This window comes from Canis aureus, chromosome 30, assembly GCF_053574225.1.
Source record: "Canis aureus isolate CA01 chromosome 30, VMU_Caureus_v.1.0, whole genome shotgun sequence".
Classification (NCBI taxonomy): Eukaryota; Metazoa; Chordata; class Mammalia; order Carnivora; family Canidae; genus Canis; species Canis aureus.
In genome coordinates, this window is record NC_135640.1 from 42,336,598 (window position 1) to 42,363,507 (window position 26,910).

General features: G+C 63.3%; 1 protein-coding gene across 10 annotated transcripts in view; it reads left to right on the forward strand.

Annotated features, from left to right (window-relative positions):
• Positions 1-26,910, forward strand: part of TRPM2 (transient receptor potential cation channel subfamily M member 2) — a 47,966-nt gene that overhangs the window by 3,038 nt on the left and 18,018 nt on the right. For 4 of the 10 annotated variants that reach the window (XM_077879395.1, XM_077879393.1, XM_077879391.1 and 1 more), the window contains 18 exons: positions 1,805-2,063; positions 2,717-2,805; positions 9,368-9,533; positions 10,043-10,223; positions 11,748-11,914; positions 12,696-12,876; positions 13,683-13,744; positions 15,192-15,392; positions 16,244-16,346; positions 19,532-19,653; positions 19,813-20,163; positions 22,631-22,768; positions 23,777-23,906; positions 24,087-24,232; positions 24,537-24,649; positions 25,490-25,703; positions 26,076-26,194; positions 26,589-26,721. In XM_077879395.1, coding sequence (XP_077735521.1) covers positions 1,968-2,063; positions 2,717-2,805; positions 9,368-9,533; positions 10,043-10,223; positions 11,748-11,914; positions 12,696-12,876; positions 13,683-13,744; positions 15,192-15,392; positions 16,244-16,346; positions 19,532-19,653; positions 19,813-20,163; positions 22,631-22,768; positions 23,777-23,906; positions 24,087-24,232; positions 24,537-24,649; positions 25,490-25,703; positions 26,076-26,194; positions 26,589-26,721 — 2,712 coding nt within the window. In that variant the 5' untranslated portion in view covers positions 1,805-1,967. Of the gene's footprint in view, positions 1-1,804; positions 2,064-2,716; positions 2,806-7,312; positions 7,481-7,561; positions 7,687-9,367; positions 9,534-10,042; positions 10,224-11,747; positions 11,915-12,695; positions 12,877-13,682; positions 13,745-15,191; positions 15,393-16,243; positions 16,347-19,531; positions 19,654-19,812; positions 20,164-22,630; positions 22,769-23,776; positions 23,907-24,086; positions 24,233-24,536; positions 24,650-25,489; positions 25,704-26,059; positions 26,195-26,588; positions 26,722-26,910 lie in introns of those variants that run through there. The other 6 variants (XM_077879396.1, XM_077879398.1, XM_077879392.1 and 3 more) reach the window with 6 other exon arrangements.

Sequence of the window (26,910 nt, forward strand, 5' to 3'; positions counted from 1 at the left end):
GAGAACTAGAGCTACGAGCCAGGGTGACCGTATGTGCTCTTGGGGGGATGTGTGAAGAAGGGCAGTGATGGTCGGAATCAGGGGAGAACCTCACAGAAGGTTGGAGGGGGGACTTAATAAGGTCATGGTCAGCCCTGGGTTTCCAGACTCTTCCAGGGCCCAGACTGTGGGATGGGGAAGGGGAGGAGGGGATGGGTTGGGCCAGTGTCTCCAGCTGGGATTTGGGAAGGTCTGGTTGGGACCCCGATGGGGGTCTGACCAATGAGACCATGGAGGGGTATGCCCAAGAGCATCTTCGGGCGGGAGGCCTTTAAGGCCCCAGCCTGTGGTCCCAGCGCCCGCCCCCGCCCTGTCCTGGCGGTGGGAAGCCCCTCTGGTCCAGGTCCGTCTGCACACTGGCTGTCGGAGATTTCCCAGCCTCCTTTTTGTCTCCTGTCACTGGGAGCATTTCTCACTTAACTGCTTCCCTGGAAACTGATTGTGGGGACAGGGGAGCTCCCCGTAGGACAGCTGGTGGCCCTGGGAAGGCCACGCAGGTGTGGGGCACTGTCACCTCCGGGCGGGCTGCACCACAGGCAACGCCCGCTGTTGACAGCAGGTGTGTGCCAGGCGTTCGGGCTGCTGTCACCGCAGGCCCCGCCTCCGGAGGACAACAGTATTGTCATAGCCCTGGAGGCCCAAAGTCTGCGCTCAGGGCCCCTCTGGGTCGCCGACTCCTGTGTCCTCACAGTGGGGAAGGGGCGAGGGAGCTCCCTGGGGTCTCCTTCTTAGGGGCGCTCACCCCATCACCAGGGCTCCCCCTCCTGGCCCAATCACCCCAAAGGCCCCGCCCCTACTGCCATCACCTTGGGGGTCGGCTTCAGCGTGTGAGCTTCGGGAGAGCAGGTTCAGACCATAGCAGTCCACTCCTGGCCCCCACATCATGTCCTTCCCCCATGAGAGATGGGCTCACTCCATCCCAACAGCCTGAGTTTGAACTCATTCGAGCATCTACTCCAGGGTCTGAGTCCAAAGTCTCACGTAGGTTGGGGGTGGGGAGACCCCAGGCACGTTCATCCCGAGGCAGACCCCTCCCAGCTCTGAACCTGCCCGAACACAGTGCTGGGACACAGGACAGACATTCCCATCCCGAAGGGGGAGCAGCTGGAAGGAAGGACGGGGTGATGGGGCTGCCTCTGGGGCCTTTACAGCGACCTGAGGGTGGGACCCAGGAAATTTAACAACAATCCCCTACCCCTGGACAAGCAGAGCAGGACTGATTCCATTTTGTGCTACACCTACCACCTCCTGTATGGCCCCCACATAACCTGCTTATTGCTTAAGGCGCTGCCCCACCCTAGTCGAGCTGCTGGGCACACCCTAATCGGAAATCGGCTCATAACCCTGCTTTGTGCCCGCCAAAACTGCGCGCCGATTCTGACCAAAGTAATAGGCCAGCTCAAATGGATACTATAGGGTAAGGTGTAATTCAATTGGCCACCTGCGTGTGGACCTACAGGACTGTGCAACTTTCTGTGTATCCCATTGGCCGCTGGCCCCTATAAAGCTGCTACGCCTCTTAGTCTCGGGGTCCAAGTCCCTGCTCCGCTGTGTCGGATGCACTTGGACCCACACGAACTTGTAAATAAACCCTCGTGTGTTTGCATCGGTGTCGGCTCCTCGGTGGTTTCTCAGATTCGCAATCTTGGGCACAACACTGAGGTCGCTATCCTTGTGGACCGGCGTGCAGACAGGGCCCCCCAGGGGAGACCCATGCTTGCTCCTCCCAGACACCTGCCTCGGTTCCCTCTCTGACCTGTTCCAGCTGCCCTCCATGGTGTCCTTCTGGAACCTTCAGCCTCGCGAGCGGGAGGACAGGCCGTCCTGAGGGAGGCAGGAGGCCGTGGAAGCTGGAGTGGGAGCAGCCCCCGACCCCAAGGAAAGCCGGCTCCAGGCAGGAGGAGGGCTTTGGGGTGCAGCCCAGGAGGATGGCTGACCTGGGCATGGTCTCCAATCTGCGACGCAGCAACAGCAGCCTCTGCAAGACCAGGAGGTTGCAGCACCTGTTTGGCAACAGTGCAAAGGTAGGTTCCAGGGGTCGGCGGAGTCGCAGGTGAGGCCAGGTGACCACTGGGGAGGGGTGTGTTGCCCGCCGCACAGAGGCTCAGCAGAGCTGGGTGGGGGCCTGCAGAGAAGGCAATCGGCCGGGTCTGTCCCCTCCCAAGGGCAGCACGGCCCCAGCACGTTCTGGGTCTGGTTGGGAGGGCGCTGGGTAAGCCCTTCAGTCCAGTCCTGGCCGGGGCCAGACTCCACCTGACGTCCCCGATTTGACTGGGAGGGCCCTGAGCGCCACCCGAGTCCTGGGCCAGATTCCCGAAGGCCCCAGGATGGGATGTCCTGAAGGCCACGTTTAACCTCCCCGGCCCCCGGTCAGGTGGGCAGGAGGGCGTCCAGCTTGCCGTCTCGCCTGGACGGAGGCAGGTGTCCAGACCCTTACGCGCCACACAGCTTTGTTCCCGAGCGTTGACAGAGGAACTGAAAGCTCCGGGATGCTCACGTGGGGCTCTGGGGAGAGCGACCCCCCGGGGCAGTTCCTCCGCGGGAACCCACACCTGACAGGTTGGCCAGGGCGCCTCCCTGTCCCCCAGCCTCCCCGAAGCCGGACGGGGAGCTCAGCGGCGTCGGGGAGCACTGATGGGATTGCCCAGGGATCTCCAAGTGACCTTCTTACCCGCAGCAAGAAAATCTGAGCTCGTGGATCCCTGAGAACATCACGAAGAAGGAGTGCATGTACTTCGTGGAGAGCTCCAAACTGTCTGACGCCGGGTACGTGGCCTGGGGGCGTTCCCACGGCGCGGCCTCGGGTGCTGGGGCGTCTCCCCCACCCTGGGGCTTGCTGTGGGGGAGCAGCTTCGCCCCTCCTGCCGCAGAGCGGGAGCAGAGAGCGTAGGTGCGTCGCCAGCCGTTTGGCTCATTGCTCTGTGGACAGAGCGGGCGCCAGGGCCGGGGGCGGTTGGGGGGCGCAGGGAGAGCCCACAGCTGAGACTCCCTCCCGCGGGCAGCACCCATGCTGCCGGACCTTTCACTCCGGGGCCACCGGCTCCCCAGCGGCGCCCTCCGTGGGTCGGGGGAGCCATGGGCGGCTTTGCAGGACCTCCCGGGAGGCGTGCATGCCCTTGGCGTTTCTCGCGGATGCATGGAGCCCGGCCGCGGGCGCACGTCCCATGCAGACACTGCCCATGGGCTGCTTCTATTCCCCCCTGCCACCTCCTGAACTCCTGTTGCCGGCGCTGCCTCTGCCGGGCAGCCCTCCCTGACTGTCGTGGGAGGTGACCTGTCCCTCCGCCGCGCTCCATATACCTGTCCTTTATACAGGCGGCTGCACCACGATTGTGTGGCTTTGTGGTGGCGGGGTCGCTTTCTCACTTCCCACCCTGGACACTCAGCACCCTGCTCGCGTGCGCCGAGTGACACGGGAGGAGCAGCCCGTGCGGGGAAGGTGGGGAGATGATGACGCAGAGCCAGGCAGCAGTGACCCCCAGCGACCATGCGCTCCCGGGGTCCCGTGGCCCACCCCGGGGTCCTCATGCCCGTGCGCATGTTGGGGTTCATGCCCCCGGCGTGGCTCCACTTCGGAGGACAGTGCTCACCTCTCGGGCCTGGGAGCAGACCCCCGGGGCAGAGACAGCTGCCATGCGCCAGCTTGTGGTGACCTCTGATACCACGGAGGCCGCACCGCTCACCGTGACAGCGTGCAGAGTCCTTTGCATCAGGGTCTCCAGGTTTATTTTTTATTTTTTACTTATTTTTTAAAAAGATTTTTATTTATTTATTCATGAGACACAGAGAGGGGCAGAGACACAGGCAGAGGGAGAAGCAGGCTCCCTGTAGGGAGCCCGATGCGGGACTCGATCCCGGGACCCCAGGGTCATGCCCTGGGCTGAAGATGGCGCTAAACCCCTGAGCCACCCAGGTGCCCTGTTGCAGGGGCTTTAGGTGATGCAAGCTTGGGGACAGGGTCCCAAGTGTTCTGGGAACAGCTCCAGGGCCGGGGCATCAGGAACCCCACAGGGAGGGTGGGAAGCTTGGCGAGATGCAGCTGCGAGGAGACAAGGACCCCTGCCCCCCCGCTGCCCGGGAGCTCACCAGGTGTGCTGGACGTGCTGGAGGCGGCCGGCGTCTGGCTCCTCTCCAAGAGCGCCCGTGGCCCACGGATGCTTTCCCAGGGCTCGTTCACTGAAGAGGCGGCCGTCCTTAGGGTCGCTTGTTTTCCCTCTCGGAGATTTGGGGTGTGCAGAGCAGTCAGGTGCCTGGTGGTTGGGGCCTGCCCGGCTGCCCGGCGCCCCGGGAGGCACGGAGGAGGGCAGCGCGTCCACAGCCTCCTGCCCAGCACCCCCTCTGCTTCCCAAGTGGACGGTGCTCCCGGGGCAGGCCGGCCCCAGGGAGGGAGGGGGGCCAACTCCAGTCAGAACGGCGTAGTGGAGGCTGGTTCCCGGGGATCCTTGAGGCTGCCCCGTATGTTTGGGGACAGGCTGTCACAGCACCGGGACACACAGCAGGCCCGGCAAGGGAAAACACACGCGGCGACCAGAGAGCCCCACGCGCAGGCCTGCGATGCTCTCCCCTCCCGAGGGGCACGCTGGCCGTGCGCCGCCGAGCTTTGTCCTGCAAAGCCACTGGGGACTCGGTGCCTGGGGTTAGCCTAGCCACCCCCCACCCCCGATTCCAGGCCCGAGGGAAAGCAGGTGTGCCGCCTAAATCCCGGCGTTGGCACAGCCGGGGCCCAGGGAGGAGCCGATGGGTCAGGGACCGCAGGGGCAGCAGGGGCGGCCGTGTGAGCAGGTCCCTCTAGGGACAGCGGTGTCAGGCCTGCCAGGGTCTTTCCCGTCTCGCCAATCAGACGGGTCCCCCCAGGGGATGCCATAGGGCCTGTGGTCCTTCCTGAGAGAGGAGGACCCGGGAGGGGAGGGTGGGGACAAGCGGAGGGTGAGACAGATTTATTTGTGCACCGTGAGCATGTCCATCACGGGTGCCAGGGTCTCCCCCACCCTCTTACTGCCCCCGGGTCTGATTAGTCCCGCGGCCCGAGCTTCGTCCTTCCTCCACGGCCAGCCTGGACCCTCTCCCGTGCTCTGTCCCCTTTGCCTTGCCACCTTGGCCGGTGGGTTCTGTTCCCTGGAACCCAAATCCTCCTCCGTAAAACAGGCTGACGCGGGTGTTTTGGAAACTTTCTTGAGGACGAGGCGCCCCCGGACGGAGCAACCGCCCCTCCCGGGCCTCAGCCCTCCTGCCCCCGGGCTGCGGCTCCCAGGGATGCCCGTCGGGCCCAGGAGCTCCGCAGACACCCTCTGACTATTTCATTTCTGGGCCAGGGGACTCGGTGCGGTTTCCTGCCCTGTGTGAGCGTGGGAAGCCACGTAGGTTTAAGATCTAATCTCAGCGGAGGGCGGCGGCACGGGGCGAGCCAAGGAGGCGGCCCGCCGGGGTAGCAGAGACCTAAAAGCTGGGGCAGCACTGGGCCAAGGTGCAGGAGCTGAGTGCCCACCTGGGGGCTCCCGCCCTGCCCTGGAGCGCGGGGGTGGGGGGTGCAGCACGGCCACCCGGAGATCCCTGCACGTCTGGGTCAGCGGCTAGGGAGGAGGTCGGAGGGCGCGCTGCGAGCTCACCACGGGTGGCCCCTGCGGCCACAACACGCAGCAGGAGGGGCCGCCCTGGACCAGCCCAGGGGCACCTGGGTACAGGGCGGCTGTGGCTCTTTTAATTTTGTATTTAGATTCAATTTAGTTAATGTATGCGTGTTGCTAGTGTCAGAGGGGAGGTCGGGGACTCGTCGGTTACATGTGACGCCCGGTGCTCATGACATCCCGTGCCCTCCTCAACACCTGTCCCCGGTGACCCCGTCCCCCAGCCCTGAGGCCCGAGGCTCCTTGACCCCCCCCTCCCCCACACCTGTCGCCTCCCGACGGTGGCCGTCCTCACGGGAGTACCGGGTGGGGGGTCCCACGTAGTGCTGGTGTGTGTCCCTGACGCCGAGGGACGGGGAGCATCTTCCCGCGTGCCTGGGCCCCGTGTGGGTCTCCGCTCACGTGTCTGCTCACGTCTTCCGCCCATCTCTTGAGGGATTGTTCGCCTCTCGGGTGTTGAGTTTGGGAAGTTCCTCGTGGATCTCGGACACCAGCCCTCCGCGGGGGAGACGCTGGCAAGCATCCCCGCCCACCCCGCAGGTCGTCTTGGTTCTGTTGACTGGCTCCTCGGCTGTGAGGACGCTTGTGATCCCGGTCAGGCCCCATCGCTCACGTGTGCCTCCGCGTCCCTTGCCGTCGGAGACGCGGCGACCCAGGGCAGCTGCGGCCGAAGCCACCGAGGCTGCTGCCTGCGTCCCCTCTGGGTGTTGACGGATCCCTGTCTCATTTAGGTCTTCCGTCCGTTCCGAGTCTACTTTGCAGCTGGTGTAAGAGGCTGTGGGTCTCTACCCATCCTCGGTGCTCTGCACGGTCAATGTTTTTGCACTAATTTTATAAATTATTTCTCGCGGCACCCGGGTAGCTCAGTTGGTTGGGCATCTGACCGTGGCTCAGGTCATGATCTCAGGGTCCTGGGACCGAGCCCTACTTTGGGCTCCATTCTCAGTGGGGAGTCTGCTTATTGCTCTGCCTCTCCCCTCACTCATGCTCTCTGTCTCTCAAATAAATAAATAAAATCTTTAACAGTTCCTTCTAGAACTTCATCTGACCCTCAAAACATTTTGTAGGGTGGTTGGGGGGGGGGGGCGGTAATGTACTGTTTTCCGCATCTAATGGCGGAGAAATGGAGAGCCAGAGCGTGTGAGACCGTGCAGTGGGGAAGTGGAGGGCTGCCCAGCTCTCCTTCCCCTGTGCCTCCTGGTCCCGGTGTCACTGGGCCTCAGACTGGTTGTCCTACCTCACAGGTATCTTGTGTTTCAGGTCACTGGATAGTAGTAAAAAGTCAGAACCTAAAAATTCATAATTTCTGATTAAAAGAGGTGTAAAGAACACAGTTCTTTATCTCTCTCTCCGATGAATAGCAGTAAAGGAATAAAAAGTCTGAATCCGGGACCATGAAGGAAATAAGAGAGGAGGTCAGAGCTGCTAGCGGCGTGGGGGCGTTCTGCTACACGGCGGCCAGTCCCAGAGGTGGGGTTCTCCTGCGGCATCACCCAGGTGCAGCCAGCTGGGCCCCGGGCAGGACTGCAGGTGGGCGCGCGGAGCACCCTGCTGGCCCTGCGTCCGGAAGGTGCTGCTTTGAGCCTGCACCTTGTGTTTGGTGGGGAGGGGGGCGGGAGTTTAGCCTTTTAATTTTGGAATAATTACAGATTTTAGGAAGTTGCAGAGATAAAACAGGGAGCTCCCCAGATTCCACCACCGGTTCTGCACTGACGTCCTCTGCCCCTGTCACCCTAGCCCCCCAGGAACCATGAATCTGTTCTTCGTCTCTATAACTTTCCCACCTTGAGAATGTCACACCAGGAATCCCACCCTATGTGAGCTTTTCAGTTTTTTGTTCTTTTTTATTTTTTCTATTATTATTATTATTATTATTTGCTTTTCATTTTTTCACTCAGTGCAATGCCTTCGAGATCCAGCGGGCTTGTTGTGTGCATCCATCCCGCTCCTCTCTACTGCCGAGTGGTCGGGTCACTTCCAGTTTGCCTCCATCGTTATAGTGGAAGTGAGATTTTTATAGAAAGTAAATAATTGGGTCTTATTTTGGTTACAGTTTATTAAAATTGTTTTCATAAAGACTCCTAACTCTGGGAAACCAACTAGGCATGGTGGAAGGGGAGGAGGGTGGGGGGTGGGGGTGAGTGGGTGACGGGCACTAAGGGGGGCGCTTGACGGGATGAGCACTGGGTGTTATTCTGTATGTTGGCAAATTGAACACCAATAAAAAATAAGTTTATTATTTAAAAAAATTAAGTTTTCAATTTTGATCTCCGTGTAGGTACTGTACAGCGTAATACTGGTTTTGGGAATCCCAATATGGTGATCCAGCACTTCCATACAGAACTCAGGGCTCATTGTGATCGGTCATAATTTCCTTACATGCTTTCCCAGCTGCCCCCTCTCCCTCCTCCCTCTGGGACTCTGATGACACGCACGTTGGATCTTTTGTCGTAGTTCCGGAGGTCCTAGCGGCTCTTCGCTTGGTGCTTTCTTCAGCTCTGCACTCTCTCTGGTGTTTGTATTGGGTTATTTCTTTTCTTTTTTTTTTAAATAATAAATTTATTTTTTATTGGTGTTCAATTTTCCAACATACAGAATAACACCCAGTGCTCATCCCGTCAAGTGCCCCCCTCCGTGCCCGCCACCCAGTCACCCCCACCCACTGACCTCCTCCCCTTCCACCACCCCTAGTTCATTTCCCAGAGTTAGGAGTCTCTCATGTTCTGTCTCCCTTTCTGATATTTCCCACGCATTTTTTCTCCTTTCCCCTTTATTCCCTTTATTCCCTTTGTATTGGGTTATTTCTATGTTCTGTCTTCAAGTTCATGGATTCTTTCCTCTGTCACCTTCATTCTGTGGCTGAGTTCACCCATTGAGTTTTTTTTTTTTAATTTTTTTCGTTGTTTAGTGCATCTTTTACTTCTAAATTTCCATTTGATGTATCTTCTACCTCTTTCCTGAGACTTTATATTTTTTTTTTATTTTTTCCCCAAGTGTGTCCACCATTCCTTGGTAAAGCACTTTCATGACAGCTGCCATAAAGTCCTTGTTGGGTGATCCTTTTTTTTTTTTTTTTTAATTTTTATTTATTTATGATAGTCACAGAGAGAGAGAGAGAGAGAGGCAGAGACACAGGCAGAGGGAGAAGCAGGCTCCATGCACCGGGAGCCTGACGTGGGATTCGATCCCGGGTCTCCAGGATCGCGCCCTGGGCCAAAGGCAGGCGCTAAACCACTGCGCCACCCAGGGATCCCTTTGTTGGGTGATCCTAATGTCAGTATCACTTGGCACTGATGGCTGCTGTCGTTTCTCATTCTGGGGGAGATTTTCCTGGTTCCTGGTATTACTAGTGATTTTTGATGTAAAGCTGTGATGTGTTGGGTATTATAAGATTCTGCATGTTTTAGCAGGTCCCCTGTGACGTATCTACAGGGAAGGGGGGGCACCGCCTCATTATTGCCACATGGGGGTGGAAGTCCAAGCCCCTCTCAGCCTGAGTTGACATTTGGCAGGGAGGGGCTTCTTGTTCCTGTGGGTGTGGGAGGGATGCTCAGCCCCCCGCTGGGCCTCCACTGACACTGCTGCTGGGGGAGCCTCGTCACCACTGGGGGGGTGAATGTCCTGATGCCACAGGGCCCTGTTGCCACCCCCAAGGGGAGCACAGAGGCACCTGGCTTCCTTTGGTAACTGTGTGGTCTTTGCAGGAAGGTAGTATGTGAGTGCGGCTACACGCGCCAGCAACACTTGGAGGAGGCTACCAGGCCCCACACTTTGCAGGGCAAGGATTGGGACCCAAAAAAACATGTCCAGGAGATGCCAACAGACGCCTTTGGTGACATTGTTTTCACGGGCCTGGGCCAGAAGGGAAAGGTTGGTCCCCATCCCTCCATCATTCTCACTGTGGACTCACATCAACCTTCCATGATCTGAGGTGGCCATGATCCGAGGCCTTCCTGGTGTGGGGAGGGCTGGCTAAACCCGGAGGCATGGAACCTGCCAGCACAAGGGGAGGGCTGGGCAGGGGCTCCAGAGGCTCACAGGAGACCACGGTGCTCTCAGAGGTCTCCATCACGACCGAGTAGGGTGGGCCTTGGGCTGGGTGTGTCCCACACCACAGAAGCAGGGTAGTGAGGGTGCTGTGGGCACAGGGCTGGTCTCCCCAGGGTGGCCTGACATCCCGCTGGGCCTCACTTCTGAGCCTTTGCCCCTTCCCCCTTCCTCTCAATCTGTGGCCTGCCGGGACGGGGCCACTTTTACTCATTGGCTCTAGACCCCGGGTGGGAGGTGGCCTGGCGTGGGGGCGCCCATCGCGTCTCTGGGGCTGGGCTGGCCCTCCGCTGACACGGCCTGTCCTGTGCTGCCCTCTGACTTCCCTGCAGTACGTCCGCCTCTCCCAGGACACACCCTCCAGCGTGATCTATCACCTCATGACCCAGTACTGGGGCCTGGATGTACCCAACCTGCTCATCTCCGTGACAGGTGGGGCCAAGGACTTCAACATGAAGCCCAGGCTGAAGAGCATCTTCCGAAGGGGCCTGGTCAAGGTGGCCCAGACCACAGGTAGCCTGGGGGTCGCACTCACCTGGTCCGTGCTGGCCCACGCAGCTGCTGCTTGGCTTGTTCGTGGGGCCGCCAGCCCTAGCCAGCTCCCCATAGCGCCATGCCCTAGCCATGCCATGCCCTAGCCAGCTCCCCATAGCGCCTGTGCGCCCACAGGAGGCCCGAGTTAACCGTGAGCTAACGTGGTGGCAGCAGGAGGAGGCGGAGGCCCTTGTGTTAGTTGTGGGATGTCAGTGAGGGTCTCTGTTGGCCAAATCCCTGTGACCTACCTGTCCGTCCACATCTGGGGAGGAGGGGCTGTAGGAGAGCTGATTGCCTTGGGGTCCCCTGTCCCCCATGCCGCGTGACCTCCACGGGAGGCGGCCCTTGGCGCGCTCTCAGAGTGACGCTGGAGAAGCAGCCGAGGTGCCCGTGGCCTCCAAGGGGGTGCTACCCTGGGTGGGTTGATAGCGGGAAAGCAAGAATCCTGGGACTGCGTGAGACGGGCCACCCAGAGGACACTGACTGACCCTCTTTCTAGGACCTGGTGAGGGCCACACCCTCCGTTTGGTCCTTGACCCAAAACGGGCTCAGTGTGAGTCTTCCCGGGCCCATGTCTCTTGGGGTTTCCTGGCTAAATGTAGCCAACCATCACCCAGGCTGTGACCTTGGCTGTGAACCCATTAGGTGCTCACCTGTCCCCCAGGTAATCATAATCGCAGGTGACACTTTTACCACATCTTGATGGTTATCTTTTGCGTGTTTAATAGCAATGTCCTTGCTGCCACTTCCCGGCCCCAAAGCCAGCACCATGGGTGTCAGCCTGTTCCTATGGCAACACCAGGCGGTGAGGGCTTCCAGGCACCGCCTCCGTGTGGGTGGGGGTGGAGGGGTGGGGTGGAGGGGTCGGCCTTGCCCCGGGGACTGGCAACCCACACAGTGAACCTCACCCTTGGCTTGCATTCCGGGGACGCAGCTGCAGGTCCGGGGCTGCAGCTCCACCCCGCGTCTCCCCTTATCCAGGACACAGGTTAGGGGAGCAGACCCCACTGGGGATCCGCTTTCTCGTGGCAGGAGAGGTGCTGCAAGAGCAGTTGGCACTGATTCTCAGCCCCAGGCCTGGTGCTCATCCTGCCCGCCTGCCGGTGCGAGCCCAGCGGGTGCCCGGGTCCGGCCGGGCAGGGGGGCAGGAAGGGTGTGTGCTGGGGGGCCGCGGGCAGTGCAGCAGGGCGAGTCGGTCAGGGGCAGGGGCTCGGCCCCCCACACCCAGGCCCCAGGAGCTGAGGGGAGGAAGGGACGTTTAAGTCTTTGTGCCCGAGGCCAGGACAGAGAAGCTGCGGGGGGGGGGGGGGGGAGGGGGCTGCAGGCGGGGAGCCTTGGGCCCTGGCGCCCCGCCGTGAACACAGAACCACAGTGTGGCTTCCTCCGCGGCTCTGGTTCCGGGCCTCACACCTACTTAGGAAACGGCCGCCCGAAACACACAGGGCTGAGTGTCAGGCTTGCACGCGGCAGGTGCACACCTCTGCCCCCCTCCCCTCTGCCCAGGGGCCTGGATTATCACCGGCGGGTCCCACACGGGCGTGATGAAGCAGGTGGGCGAGGCGGTGCGAGACTTCACCCTGAGCAGCAGCTACAACGAAGGCGAGGTCGTCACCGTCGGCATCGCCACGTGGGGCACCGTGCACAACCGCGAGGGCCTGGTCCACCCCTCGGTGAGCTCAGCGCCCACTCCTGGGGCGGGCCGTGGGGTCAGAGGAGGTGGTGAGTAGGATCCCGCCAGGTGCTGCCCCGGACGGGCCGCCGTCTGGACCCCGGGGTGTGATGTCGCCTGCGTGTGTGGACTCGCCACGCTGGAAAGCCAGTGCCTGTCGTCCAGCACGCGATGGTGGGACGGGCATCACGGAATAGCTGCACGTCCTCATTCCAAGAGGGGGACCGTGGCAGGAATAAGGGGGCCCGGGTCCCAGGCGACCTCCAAGCCCGGCAGGGAAATCCGTTAGGTTGACACGAGGCTCTGTCCTGTGGCCTCCCCTGCCCCCCGCCCCAGGCCGCTGCCCCAGGGACCATCATGCTCTGCTCTTGCAGGTTAGCCACTGTCTCCCGCCCGTAGGGGCTTGGGAGTCTGACATCCCGTCCCTTTGGTCCACGTTAGCTTCTGGGGACACAACAGTCTCTCCTTCCCGTGCGTGTCCCTGGGTTGGGGGGGGGGCTGCTGTGGCCACAGTGCTCTGATCTCCACCTTCACCGTCGCCGGGCCCTCCTCTTGTAGGGGATCCCCCTCTCCTCCCCGTTGTGAGGACACTGGGATGCCCTCTGGGACCTGCCTGGCCCCTTGAGGAAGATCTTCCCATGTTACGGTCCTTAGCTTTAATCAGATCTGCTGTGGCTCTTTTTCCAAATAACATAACGTTCGTAGGTCCTGGGGATCAGGACCTGGACGCCCCCTTGCCTGGCATTCGAGGCGCAGGACGTCCCGTCTGTCTGTGTCCCCAGGGCAGCTTTCCTGCTGAGTACATCATGGACGAGGAGGGCCAAGGGCACCTGACCTGCCTGGACAGCAACCACTCCCACTTCATCCTTGTGGACGACGGGACCCACGGCCGCTACGGGGTGGAGATCCCCCTGAGGACGAAGCTGGAGAAGTTCATATCGGAGCAGACGAAGGAAAAAGGAGGCGAGTGGAGCACGTCTTTGAGGGCTTTCGGGGCAGAGCGGGGGCGGGCTGGCCAGGGGGTCTGGGGCACAGCCGGCCGTGACCAGGATGTGAACAGGTGCGGGGCCGGGGGTGCCCTCAGACACACCTGGATTCCTTCCCAGCATCTCTTTGCACTTGTTCAACAGGAACATCTCTCACCTGGTTTAACCGGTGGGGGGAGGTGGGGGCCAGCCCCCCGCTTTTCTGCTCTCTCAGGTCACAGAACCCCCGCAGTCACTACACCACGCACGGGCTCGGTTCAGAAATAAGGCGCAGAATGCGGCCCTGACATCTTTCCCCTTGTGGGCGAGATGGGGTGGACTCTAGGACTCAGGAAGGACGGACACAGGGATTCGCACACGATTCGGGGGGCGGAGAAGGGACCCGCAGTGGCAGGAGGTTCTGGCTCTGTGCCGTTGGGGGGCACTCCCTGCGGGTTAGGGTCCCCTGGAGGACCTGTCTTGATGGCACCTTACGCCCGCGGGCTTGGGCTGTCCCCCGAGGTGTGCCCGGGTCTGAGGGAAGCCGGCTGGTCGTGGTGGCCGGCCAGGGGGACCGCGCTGCCCCCCTCCCGCCCCAGACGGGAGCACGAGGACGCGGCTGGGGAGCCATCCCAGGGCCCGCAGAACGAGCAGCCTTGGGGAGCTGCTTGGTACCTGGTGCCCGTCTCCCGCCGGGTACTCCTGCCACAGCGAGGCTGGGGCTGGCGGGAGGTGGGCCAGAGCGCCCAGGTGGAGCGTCGAGCCCCCGTGGCCCCTAAATCGGGGTTCCGTGCCTCGTCCCAGGTGTGGCCATCAAGATCCCCGTGGTCTGTGTGGTGCTGGAAGGGGGACCTGGCACCCTGCACGTGAGTACTGGTCTGGCGGGGGGCCCTGGGGCCAAGCTCTGCTCAGGTGGGGCTGCTGGCCCGACGCCCCTGGCCCGCATCCCAGCGGGGTCACTGGTGGGGGGCGGGGGCAGGAGCAGGAGGTGGGTGTGTGGCAGGGCCCCTCCAGGGGTGGTGGGAAGGCGGCCCTCCAGGGGGTGCCCTGCGGTGGGGGGGTGTGCAGGCTTCACCCTGGGTGGCCGGGAAGAGGGGCGCCGGGTGGGGGGACTGCAGCTACAATGGGGCCGAATGGCTCCGCTTCCAGGACTGCAGGGCGGCCACCTGCGGCCAAAACCTCCCGGGAAGGCTTCACGGGGTGGCGGCCCTCAGACCCCACCCCAGCCCCCCGGGACAGGCAGCCGAGTGTAAAGCAGGCTCCTGGGTGGTTTTAACACAGTCCCCGGAGGACCCACGACGGCGTGGGGTTTGCCTTCCTGGCAGAGCGCTGAGCCACTGTGGCCTGGTGGGGGCAGGATAACGTCACAGCCTGCACGGGTGGGGCAGGAGGGCGCCCCGGAAACGTCCGTATATGTTCAGTGCTTGCAGGAGGATTCACGGGCGGGAGGGCCCCTGCGGGGGCGGATGGGAGGGGACCCGAGGGGGGTGAACAGGAGGCGACCCAGGGGACAGACGGGAGGAGACCCAAGGGACAGACAGGAGGGTGCCCAGGGGGATGGACATGAGGGAACCTGGGGGGACAGACAGAAGGGCGCCCAGGGGAACGGACAGGAGGGCGCCCAGGGGGATGGATAGGAGGTGACCCGGGGGGACGAACAGGAGGACGTCCAGAGGGACAGATGGGAGGGTGCCCAGGGGGATGGACAGGAGGGGACCCGGGGGGATGGACGGGAGGGGACCTGGTGGGACAGATGGGAGGGCTCTGAGGGATGGACAGGAGGAGACCCGGGGGGATGGATGGGAGGGGACCTGGGGGGACAGATGAGAGGGGACCCGGGGGGATGGATAGGAGGGGACCTGGGGAATGGACGGGAGGGCACCTGCCCCGCCCCCCACATGGAGCACATCTGCATGGGGCCCTGCAGATGGCACCCACACCTGCCTCCTTGGCCCGGGGGGTCCCGAGTCCCTCCCTGAAAGTGACGTCACCAGGTGTCCGGGGCTGTGCCCTGGTGGTCCTGTCCCCCTGGGATGGGCAGCACTGGCTCCTGCAGACGCTCCCGGGCCGCAGGGGTGCAGGGTCTCAGCGGTGCGGGGGTCACGGTCCACCTGTGCCGTAGGCTGGAGGGAGCTGGCCAGTCGGGCGCGCGCCCCCCGCCGTCAGGGTGAGCCCCCCTTGCCCCACCAAGCTCCATGTTTTCTGTACGTTCTCGGGGGCCCCGAGGCCCTGAGCCAGCGCCGCCGCGAAGTGCCCGGTGCGGGGGGCGTCGGGGTGGGCGGGCGCGGGGCTCAGGGGCGCACTCTCTTGCAGACCATCTACAACGCCATCACCAACGGCACCCCCTGTGTGGTCGTGGAGGGCTCGGGCCGCGTGGCGGACGTCATCGCCCAGGTGGCCGGCCTGCCCACAGCGGAGATCACCATCGCCAGGATCCAGCAGGCGCTCAGCGTGTTCTTCCGCGAGATGTTTGAGACCCTCCCCGAGAGCAGTGTCGTCGAGTGGACCAAAAAAGTGAGCGAGCACACGGGCCCGGGGGTGGGGGGCATGGTCTGTGGGGTCATGAGGTGGGGGGCCCGGGGTAGGGGGCAAGTGGTGGGGGGTATCACAGAGTGGGGGGCCATGGGGGGGCACGGGGTGGGGGACCCTGGGGGGTGAGGGGCATGGGGTGGGGCCCGGGGTAGGGGGCATGAGGTAGAGGGGCCCGGGGTAGGGCGCATGGGGTGGGGGGTGTCACAGAGTGGGGAGCCATGGTGGTCACGGGTTAGGGGGCCCTGGGGGTGAGGGGCATGGAGGGTCACGCGGTGGGGGGCTACAAGGGGCACGGGGTGGGGGGTCACGGGTGGATCATGGGGTGGGGGTCACGAGATGGGGCATGGGGGGTCACGGGGTGGGGGTCACGGGGGTGCATAGGGTGGGGGGCCTGGGGGTGAGGGGCACAGGGGGAATGGGGTGGGGGACATGGGGTGGGGGGGTCATGGGGCGTGGGGGGCCCTGGCTGACCCAGTGGAGGGCGGATGCGGGCGTCAGCACCTGCTGGGGGCTTAGGCCCTGCAGGGGCAGCAGCGCTCACTGGGGAGGGGGCGGGCGGGCGCGGTTCTTGGGAGCTCTCTGGGGACACAGTGATCCCCAGGGCGCTTCCTGTGGTCTCCGAGCCACTGAACGTTGCATACCCGTCCTTGCGGCGTCTCCGTCTTCATGGCCTGGGCAGTGGGGAGGCGAGGTGGTGGCCGCGGCCGACAGGCAGGCGGGACTCGCACCTGGGCTCTTGGCTGCGTGTCCGGGGTCTGTGGTCCTGCGGGTGCCCTTCGAGGAGGCGGGGCCCTGCTTGTCCCCCAGACCTCAGCGGGCGGTGTTTGTCGCAGATCCAAGACATCGTGCGGAGGCGGCAGCTGCTGACCGTGTTCCGCGAAGGCAAGGATGGGCAGCAGGACGTGGACGTGGCCATCCTGCAGGCCTTGCTGAAAGGTGAGGGCCGGGCCGCCCGGGGCGAGAGGGAGCCGCGCAGCGAGGGTCGCCGGGGCCCTGGGCTCGCAGGGGCGGGACACGGAGGCCTCGGTCAGGGGGTGGACCGTGCTGGGCTGGGGCACCGCGGCGGTGCTGGCGGTTTGGGCTCCTTTCTGCACCTTCCCTTCTTGCTGGAACCCAAGTGCAGCCGCGTGAGGTGGCTGCGGTCATCACGGCCGCGCGTGCCGGTCCCGGGCTCGGAAGGGCAGCCCTGACCCCCGTGCGTCCTGCCGGGCCTGCGCCCCGCTGGCCCCCACGCCGCAGGGACCCTCCCGGACACTAAAGCTCTGCAGTGGCCGGGCCTGGGCCAACCGCTTGGTCTGCCCTCTGCCCCGCGCCCCTGGGAACGGCAGGTGCCCCGTCCCTCCCGCTGGCGCCCACAGGGATGTGGGTGTCCCCGATGCCAGGAAGCCTGGGTTCTCCCCGCCGGGCGCTCCTCACCCTCGAGGCACACGGGGCGGCCCGGCAGGAAGCGCTCGCAGGAGACGCTTAGACCTGGGCTTTGCTCCCCGCCTTCTCCTGACAAAACCTCCGAGAACCAGCGAGACGGTTAAAACCAGGCCCAGGGGCTGCACGTGAGGACGGCTGTCGGGGGCCACAGGGGACCGGGAAGAGCCGGTTCGATAGCATCGGAGCCGCCCTCGTCCCCGAGTTGCCCACCAGCAAGGACACGGGGTGGGGGTGGGGGGGAGCCGGCGTGCACATCCGCGTGACCACAGGGTTCGACGGTCTCCTTCACGGCGCCTGACGCTCCTGTTCAGAGACGGGGCGGGAGGGCGTCTGTCCCTTCCTTGCCTTTGGTGAAGAGAGACAGTGGGTCGCCCGTGTCTGGTGCGATCCCCTGGAAGGCGGTGACGGGGGCGGGGGGCTGAGCGTGGCCATCCGTGCCCCGTGCTGGAGAGGGATGGACCCCTGCCCACGGCCAGGGCGGACCCCCACGTCTGTCTCCGTGTGCTCTCAGGGTGTCAGGAGGGGGTGAAGCAACGCCACGGATCCTGGCTTCTCCTGGGGCGGGCGCCGGGCGGGCAGGGGGGTGGGCACTGAGCGGGCAGGGGGGCGCCCAGTGGGGATGGTGATGGAGCCTCGATGGTGTTGGGTGTTGGAAGTCCTCACTTCTCGCTGGTGGTGGTGGTGACGCAGGTGTAGACGGCAGCCAGAGCCCAGGCAGCGACCTTAGGGCTGTGCCCTGTGGAGCCCCGTGCCCCAGGAGGGAGGCCGCCTTGCTGGGGCCCGGCTCCGGCCCCGTGCTGAGCAGCCCCGTGTGGACACGCCAGCCCGGGGACAGGCCCCAGCCCATCTCTGGAGCCCGCGCGGGTTCTAACCGGTTGCTGGGGAGAAAGGCAGTGGGGCTCTGGGGGGAAGGGCTGTCTCTTCATCGTGTGACTTTATGGGAAAACAACACAAACACGTGGATGTGGTTTTGCAGCGACGACCCCTTTTAAAAACCACCTGTACTGAGGGACGGCTGACGTAAGGGTAACGTCCCCATCCTGGGTCCCCGCGGCGGGCCCCTTAGCAGGTGCACCCACCCCAGAGAGCGGCAGCCCCCGCCCCCCAAGGCTCCCTGTGCCTCTGGCTGCCCCCCGCCCCGGGCAAGCGTCTATGCACCTTCTGCCCTTATAAACGGCTTTACCTGGCCGTCATGGGCCAGGCTCCGAGCGCTTCTGCACCTCCCTTCCCGGGCTCTGTGCAACAGCTGGGAGGCCCTGGCCCGTTGCTGCACGTCCCAGAGCTCTGCTCCTTCCCACCGTCAGTGTCCCCCGACCCGCGATCCCGCCACCGCCGCCGGGCTTCCCGCCCGCCTGGCGCTACACGCGCAGGCCGCCTCCAGCGTGGGGTGGTCGTAACTAAGGCTGCTCTTATTCTCCTGGGGCTTCTCGTTTCTCTTGGGGCCACATGTAGGACTGGAGTTCCTGGGGCTCCATGGCACACGGCGGGTCAGCTCTATAAGAGAGCCCGGCTGTCGTGCGGCAAGCTCGCACCGCCCTCCCCCGCTGCCGGCCGCAGGCTCCAGCGCCCCGTGGGCTCCAGTGCTTGGGATGGCCCGCCGTCCCCGGGGGTGACAGGTCACAGCTCAGGGTGGTTTGAATCTGCGTCTCCCTGATGGCCGCTGACACCAGCGGCTCCTTGGCCAGGTGTGTGTCCTCCCGGGGACAGGCCTTTCTGGTCTTCTGTCCACGCTTATTTGCTTATGTGCCTCCTGGTTTTGGAGCAGGAAGAGTTCCTGATGTACTCGGACACAGATCCTCTGTTACGTCCACGTGACAGTGCCTGGCCTACTTTGCTCTTCCCTACAAGGTGTCTCTGGAGAGTGGAAGGCATATATATATTTTTTTATTTTAAAGATTTTATTTATTTTTTCATGAGACACCCAGAGAGAGGACGAGACACAGGCAGAGGGAGAAGCAGGCTCCATGCGGGGAGCCGGTTACAGGACTTGATCCCGGGACGCCGGGGTCACAACCTGGGCCAAAGGCAGACGCTCCATCGCTGAGCCCCCGGGCGCCCCGGAAGGTGTATGTTTTACTGGAACTTAATCGACCCATTCCATCTGTAGGGCTCATGTCCTTGGCACCCCGAGAAATCCCTGCCCGCTGCAGGCGCAGCCTTTATGCTCAGGTCCCCATAGTGCGCCGCACGGCGGCCTTTGCGCGTGCTGTCAGGAAGGGGTCCCCGTTCCTTCTTCCCTCCCCCCAATAACAGCCCAAGCTTCCAGCTGTAAAGGCAGCGAGAGCGCAGAACCTGTTGGCAGGACGCCCGTCGTGAGAGCCCGGGCCAGCCCGCGGCTTTGCACTCAAGGCGGGAAAGGGAGTTGACGGCGTGGGCGGGTGTGAGTCTCGAGTGTTCGTGCACCTGCCGGTCAGAGACTGTGTCTCCCTGAAGCTTAGGGGCCGTGGGGCTTGACCAGCAGGGGGGCGGGCGGGCCAGAGCGATGCCCCAACCTCGGAGGTCCTCTGGCGCCCGCACCGCGAGGGACCGTGCGTCCGTGAGGGGGCGGGGGGCGGGGGCTGGGCACGCTCCTGGGTCAGGGTCACCGAGAGCCCAAGTTGGTGGCCGGTGCCTCCCGCCTGACTCCAGCCGATGGCAGGGCCAGCGCCTCTGGGGCCTGGGCCGCAGCTCCCCGACGCGAGTGCTTTTCCCTGCAGCCTCTCGGAGCCATGACTACTTTGGCCACGAGAACTGGGACCACCAGCTGAAGTTAGCGGTGGCGTGGAACCGCGTGGACATCGCGCGGAGCGAGATCTTCTCCGACGAGCGGCAGTGGAAGGTAGGGCTTGGCGGGAGCGAGGGGATCGAGTCCTCGATCCTGGTAGGGAGCCCCCCGGGGCAGCCTCCCCGCTTCCCAAGGTGGAGACGATGCAGTCGGCGTGTCGTCGGGGCTGTCGGGGCTGCGTGAGGCGTGCGCCCCCACGGTGCTGTCTCTCAGCCCTCAGAGCTGCACCCCGTGATGATGGCAGCCCTCATCTCCAACAAGCCCGAGTTCGTGAAGCTCTTCCTGGAGAACGGGGTGCGGCTGAAGGAGTTCGTCACCTGGGACACCCTGCTCCATCTGTACCAGCACCTGGACCCCTCCTGCCTGTTCCACAGCAAGCTTCAGAAGGTGCTGGCCGAGGAGCCCGAGCGGCCGGCCTGCAGGCCCGCCCCCCGCGTGCAGATGCACCACGTGGCCCAGGTGCTCCGGGAGCTCCTGGGGGACTTCACGCAGCCGCTGTACCCGCGGCCCCGGACCGGCGAGCGCCCGCGGCTCCTGCTCCCCGTGCCCAACATCAAGCTCAGCGTGCGTGCTGGTGGTTGTGGTCCCAGCCCCCCATAGGCCTGCGCGGTCCTTCGTGCTCCCCCCACCTTTTTTTTTTAAAGAAATTATCCTTTATATTTATTGGAAAAAAGAAATATGCTCCCTATCGTGTCTGCTGGGGCCGCCCTCACGAAATACTGTAGGCCGGGCGGCTTCGAACCACAGATGGTGGGGCTCCGGCAGTCTGGCGGCCACGGTCCCTGGGGGCGGGGGGGGGCGTCCGCGGGGCTGGTTTCCAGCAGGGCCTCTCTCCTGGCTTGAGCACGGCCGCCTCCTTGCCGTGTCTACACATGGTCTGTTGGGTGTGCACGCAGAGAGATGCCGAGAGCGAGTGTCCGTCCCTCGTACGGGGAGCCCGGTCCGATCAGATCAGGACCTTAATCACCTCCTTAGACGCCCCGTCTCCAAATACAGTCAGTGTAGGAGGCGGGGCTCCGACATACAAATTTGGAGGACGCGATCCAGCCCGTCCTCCAAATTCAAACGGTGCAAGAGCTCACGTATGAGGAAAATGCCCTCCCTCGTGCCTCGTACCCCCGAGTCCACGTGGTCAGGTCAGCGGGGCCCCACCACATCCCTGTGCGGGTGCCCAGCACGTGCACTGCAGCCGGGGTGACGGCATTTTTCGAGCCTCTGTCCGTACTCAATGGGAATCCCGAGGTGCGAGGCCAGCCCTGCATTTATGTCAGCGAGTATCCACCTCCCAGTTCTTGAAGCTCTTACAAACGAAGCCCAGGTGCTGAGTTTTGAGAATTTGAGGTGTTCTCCTTCTTATTTAACCTATGAATTTGCTGAGTCGCTTTAATGGACTTCCTGATGGCGAAACACTTCTATTCCTGTTTTGATCTCAACTGGATGGCCGGGTGACACGTGGGTAGTGCGGTGCTGGGTTTCGTGGCCCATATTTTCAGCACTTTTTTTTGTTTTTTGTTTTTTGTTTTTTTTTTTTAATATGATCGATCTGCAAATTCATATAATTTAACATAATTTAATATTTACTAATGGCTCTTTGACAACCAGGTTGCAGAATTCTATTTTCAGCACTTTTAATCGTGGTGGTGTCTTGGGGGCTGTCTTTGTCAGGTTCCGGCAGCAGCTTTATATCATTCTTATGAAAACCACCGGAAACCTGCCTCAGTTCTTTGCCCGGGAAAAGTTCACGCGTCTGAAACTCACTGTCCTTACGAGCCCGGTGGGCTCTCCTGTGTGTCCGTCGGGGCTCAGTGCCTTTTTTGGGTGGTAGCTCTGAGAACACTCTCAGTTTCTTTTCTGACAATCTCTGGATTTAGGTTTTCTTTGTGTTCCATGATGAAATTTGGGTTTGTTTTCTTTTTCTGGTAGAAAATTGTCCACTTCCTTGAGGTTTTCAAATTCATCCATTGTCCCAGGTGAGCTACGATGACCCCTGAGAAAGACGTGGTTGTGGCTTGGTTTTCTACATTCACAATTCTGCTCTTCTCGGTCCTAGTGCATTTAAGATAAACCTTTAAGAGGATCCAAAGTGGAAGCTCACCATTAACCACGTCTGTAGTTTATTGAGTTTATCAACTAATCTTTTTATTTTTTAATTTAATTTTAATATTTTAAAAGATTATCTATTTATTCATGAGAGACCCAGAGGGAGAGGCAGAGACACAGGCAGAGGGAGAAGCAGGCTCCATGCAGGGAGCCCGACATGGGACTCGATCCCGAGTCTCCAGGATCACACCCTGGACTGAAGGCAGGCGCTCAACCGCTGAGCCACCCAGGTGTCCCCTCAATGAATCTTTATAATATAAAGACAAGCCTTCAGGAAATTTCTAAGGTCGTAGAAAGTGGAATTTTGTGTGTGGTGTGGGACATGCGTTCTCACTTCTGGAGGTTGTTTCCAGCCTGTCTGAATACATGTTCACTTATTGATCAGCCAGGAAGCTGGCCTCCCAGGTCACTGTGTAAATCGAGGGTGTCTGGGGGCGAGGTGTCCTCCTGCTCACGTGTCATCCTTGTGTGTTTGGGCTTTCTCTGTGGCCTCCTCTGCAGGAGACACCGTGAGGATTCCCTAGAGGAGCTCACAGCCATGAATCTATAGTGGACTCTGTGCTAGAAGTTGGCCTCATAGAAAAAGGCTTTGATGCCATCAGACGAGACTAAGGAAACTCAGGGTGCCTGGGGTGTAGACGAGAGGCTGCAATCGTTGGTGAAGGTGTTAGCGGGGCACCCCACTTTCTGAACGTCTCTATGTGTCTCCAGAGTGATGGTTTTAAAACTCCAGCGTGCATGAAATCGGTCCAGGGTGTTGTTGAAAATGCAGGCCGCAGGGCTCGCCACCCCCCCCCCCCCCACCCGGGGACAGTGGTTCTGGGAAGGCGTGGAGCTGGGCTCTGGGCGTGCACCCCCACCAGGCCCACCCGGGGATACTGAGGCTATAGTGAGGACCTAGGAGAGGTTCTGAATGTCCACTGCTCACCAGATGCAGGGAGTGAGTCTCCGGTCCCTCTACAAGCGTTCGTCAGGCCATGTGGCCTTCACCATGGACCCGGTTCGTGATCTTCTCATTTGGGCCATCGTCCAGAACCGTCGGGAGCTAGCAGAAATCATCTGGGCGCAGGTAACTGGATCCGTCTCTCAGCACGCATGGCTGCGTGTGGGCCAGCGATGGGGCTCCAGCCAGGGAGGGAGTGTGGCCAGGAAGCCCAGTGCCAACGGCAGGTGGAAGAGAGGAGCCCGTGGCCTTGCAGGGGCGCCGTGGGCCTCTGGGACCCCAGGAGGGGCCCCAGGGGCCCAGAGAGCTTGGCTCAGGTAAGAAAATTTTCAGCAGGTGCACGGTGTCCTGCAGCTCTGTCCAGGGCTGAGGCTCAGCACGCCCGCACAGCTGGTGGAGCCCCCGTCCTCGGCCCGCGCGGGTGGGTTCCGGGGGGTTGGCACCCAAGCTGTGGCCGACCTGGTCAGTAGAGACTCTGTAGGAGGTGCCATCCCCGGAGGGCCTGCCTGTCTGTCTACTGACCATTGGGGTCTCGACAGAGACCATCTGTGGCTGACACGGGGACCAGGCCCCAGATGTGCCCTGCCCTGAGCCCCCTACTAGGCTGTCCGGGACCCCGAGCCCTCAGCGCCCTCGCCACTGGGCTATGGGCAGCCTCGTGGTCACGACGGAGGGCGTGCCAGGCCCAAGGCCCCCACACGTGGGGCTCCTCTACTTCTGGCAGATTCTCTTCCTAAAGGGAAGTGAAAGAGTAGTTTTCCCCAGCATCTCTGGAACCTGGGACTTGCAGGGCCCCAGGGACGGGGTACCCGAGCCTGAGGGGGGTTTGCGTGGACCTGATCCTGTTTCTGCCCCTTAGCCCCGTGCCTGGGGTCGACCAGATGCCCAGGCAGTGCTGGGCCTCATGCTGGCAGGGCCGTGCAGGTGGCCCGTGTCCAGTCTGTGCTCCGGGGGGGGGGGGGCAGCAGCCCACTGGCCAGCTCAGGATCCCCTCCTGATTCGGGGCGACCCAAACGGTTTATATGGACCTGGCGGCCCCTGCTGTTGTGAGGCCCCTGTTCTCATCGCCCCGGCGTGTGTCGGGGGCTCCTGGCTGGACTGTCCCTGTCCTCACCGTGGCTCCCCTGTGCCCAGAGCCAGGACTGCATCGTGGCGGCCGTGGCCTGCAGCAAGATCCTGAAGGAGCTGGCCAAGGAGGAGGAAGACACGGACAGCTTGGAGGAGATGCTGGCGCTCGCCGACGAGTGTGAGCACAGAGCCATCGGTGAGCTCGGGCGCGGCGGCCGGGGACGCTGGCACACTCCCCCCGTGCCCCCAGGGCCCTGGTCCCCGGCCTCCGCCCCTGCTCCTGCCCGGCCCGCGCCATGGGGACGAGCCGCGCCCTGACGCTGCCCCGGGTCTGACTGGGACCCTGCTGCTGTGACGGGGACCTTCCTTCCGCCAGGGGTGTTCACCGAGTGCCACCGGAAGGATGAGGAGAGAGCTCAGAAGCTGCTCACCCGGGTGTCAGAGGCCTGGGGGCGGACCACCTGCCTGCAGCTGGCCCTGAAGGCCGAAGACATGAAGTTCGTGTCGCACGGAGGCATCCAGGTGACCCTCTGCGGGCTCGCTTGCTGGAAGCGCGGCGGGGGGCTGCGGTGCGGACGCGGCCTCTGCCCACCTGGGGGCACGCGGGTCCCTGTGCTGCGGGCCCTCGGGGACCTGGGGACCCTGCCGGTGTTCCTGCCCGGGAGCCCACGGTCCTCCTGCCCCCCGCCCCGGAGCCTGTCCCTCAGCCCTCAGATGGGGCCCGGTTTGTGCTGTGCCTGGGCGGGCCCCTTGCTCGGGGGATGCAGGCTCACCCCAGGGGCGTGGCCCAGGGTACCTCTGGGCTGAAGCTCCCCGTTGCCCACAGGCCTTTCTAACGAAGGTGTGGTGGGGCCAGCTGTGCGTGGACAACGGGCTGTGGCGGGTGATCCTGTGTATGGTGGCCTTCCCGCTGCTCTATACCGGCCTCATCACCTTCAGGTGCCAGCGCTGCCGGGTGCTGCTCAGGGGCAGGGCCTGGGCTGCCGTCCCCAGTGTGCCTCGGGGGGTCACTGTCCTCGTGGGTGTCACTGGCTGCCAGGAGGGTAGAGAAGGTGGGCAGGAGGGGAGGGAGGGTGCCCCCGTGCCGGGCACCCACTGTGTGCTGAGCACCTGCTATGTCCAAGCACCCACCGTGGGGGGAGCACCTGGTCTGCATCATCACCCACCTTACAGTGAGCACCCGCCCTGCCCCGAGCAACCACCCTGCCCCGAGCACCCTCGCTGCCCTGAGCACCCTCCCTGCCCTGACGCCTGCCCTACCCTGAGCACCCACCCTGCCCCAAGCACTCACCCTGCCCCAAGCACCCTCTCTGCCCTGAGCACCCTCGCTGCCGTGACACCTGCCCTACCCTGAGCACCCCACCCTGCCCCAAGCACCCACCCTGCGCTGACACCTGCCTTGCCCTGAGCACCCTCCCTGCCCTGAGCACACTCGCTGTCCTGACACCTGCCCTGCCCCGAGCACCCACCCTGCCCAGACACCTGTCCTGCCCTGAGCACCCTCTCTGCCCTGAGCACCCATTTAGCCAAGCATTCGTTTCAGTCCTAGTGAAACCAGAGCCCAGGCTCTCAGGGTCCCCCCTTCGGTGGAGCTGTCTGGTGGCGCCATGTGCGTGGCCGCGTGGGCAGGGTCAGCGGGCTGCACGGATGCAGGCTGTGTCTGGGGCTTGTGTCTCTGCCACGTGACACGAGCACAGGGCCCCAGTCCCCGGGGGAGGCAGAGGTCCCTGGGGCTCTCAGCCCCCGCCACTCCATTCCACCGGCCCCGTCTGCCTGCAGGGAGAGGAGGCTGCAGGCCACGAAGGGGCTGCTGCGGGTCCGCGCCTTCTTCAACGCGCCTGTGGTCATCTTCCACCTCAACATCCTGTCCTACTTCGCCTTCCTGTGCCTCTTCGCCTACGTGCTCATGGTGGACTTCCAGCCCACGCCCTCCTGGTGCGAGTACCTCATCTACTTCTGGCTCTTCTCGCTGGTGTGCGAGGAGCTGCGGCAGGTGCGCCCACCGGCCCCCTCGCCCCTTCCCCGCATCCCCGACCCACGTGACCGGCCCCTGGGACCTGCAGCTGGCTCGTCCATGGGGCCAGGGCTGCCGCAGAAGCAGGCGAGCCGGGGTCCCGGGGAGCTGGCTGGCGGGACAGAGAGGGGGGACGCCCCGACAGCATGCGCCTGCAGGTTGGGCAGGGCTGTGGCAGGGCAGGGGCGGGCTCGGGCGCCGGGGAACCCCCCCTGTAGCTCCAGGCCTGGGGATGGACCCGCGCGCCCGGCCTCACTCCCCCCCGCCCCCCCCACTCGCTCTGGGGAGGGAGCATGTGGATGGCTGGGGCGGCGACGGCGCGGACGGGCCCCCAGCCCTGTCTCCTCGCAGCTCCTCTACGACCCCGACGACTTCGGCCTGATGAAGGTGGCTCTCCTGTACTTCAGCGACTTCTGGAACAAGCTGGATATCGGTGCCATCCTGCTCTTCGCAGCTGGCCTGAGCTGCAGGTGCGCGGCCCCCGTGCCACGGCCCCCCGAGCCTGACCGTCAGGCCTGGGACTGTTGGGGGGCACAGGGGCAGGTGCGGAGCTCCCTGCCCCCGGCCGGCCCTGCGGCCCCCCGCCCTCCTCTGCGGCCGCGGGCCACCCCACTGCCCATCACGCCCTGCCGTGGCTTCCCGAGGGGCCGGCGTGGCCTGCCTACCCTGCCCAAGGCTGGGCTTTCGGACTTTTCTGAAGACCTCATGGAAGCGCTGGCCCCTGACCCCCCACCCCATGCTCAGTGCTTGGGGTCCAGAGGCCTCCGGAGCCACAGGCGCACTCGGGGGCGGGGGGCGGGCGGGCAGCTGGGACAGGCTCCGGGCGCGGCGAGCTGAGGGCCCCTTGATCCCGCCCCGGGCCAGGCTCATACCAGGGCTGCTGTACCCCGGGCGCGTCATCCTGTCTCTGGACTTCATCATGTTCTGCCTCCGGCTGATGCACATCTTTACCGTCAGTAAGACGCTGGGGCCCAAGATAATCATCGTGAAGCGGATGGTAAGGGGACGAGGGGTCCTCATGCTGGTTGCAGGTGAGGTGCTCCAGGCCTCGAGCACACCTCTGGGTTCCCGTGTCCTGCTTCCCTGGTGCCCCCACCCCCCGCTCGCCGGTCCCAGGTCTTTGCCTATAGGTCACCTCTTCCAGGCGGCCTCCCCTGACCCCCACAGCTCCTCCCTCGTCCCTGCT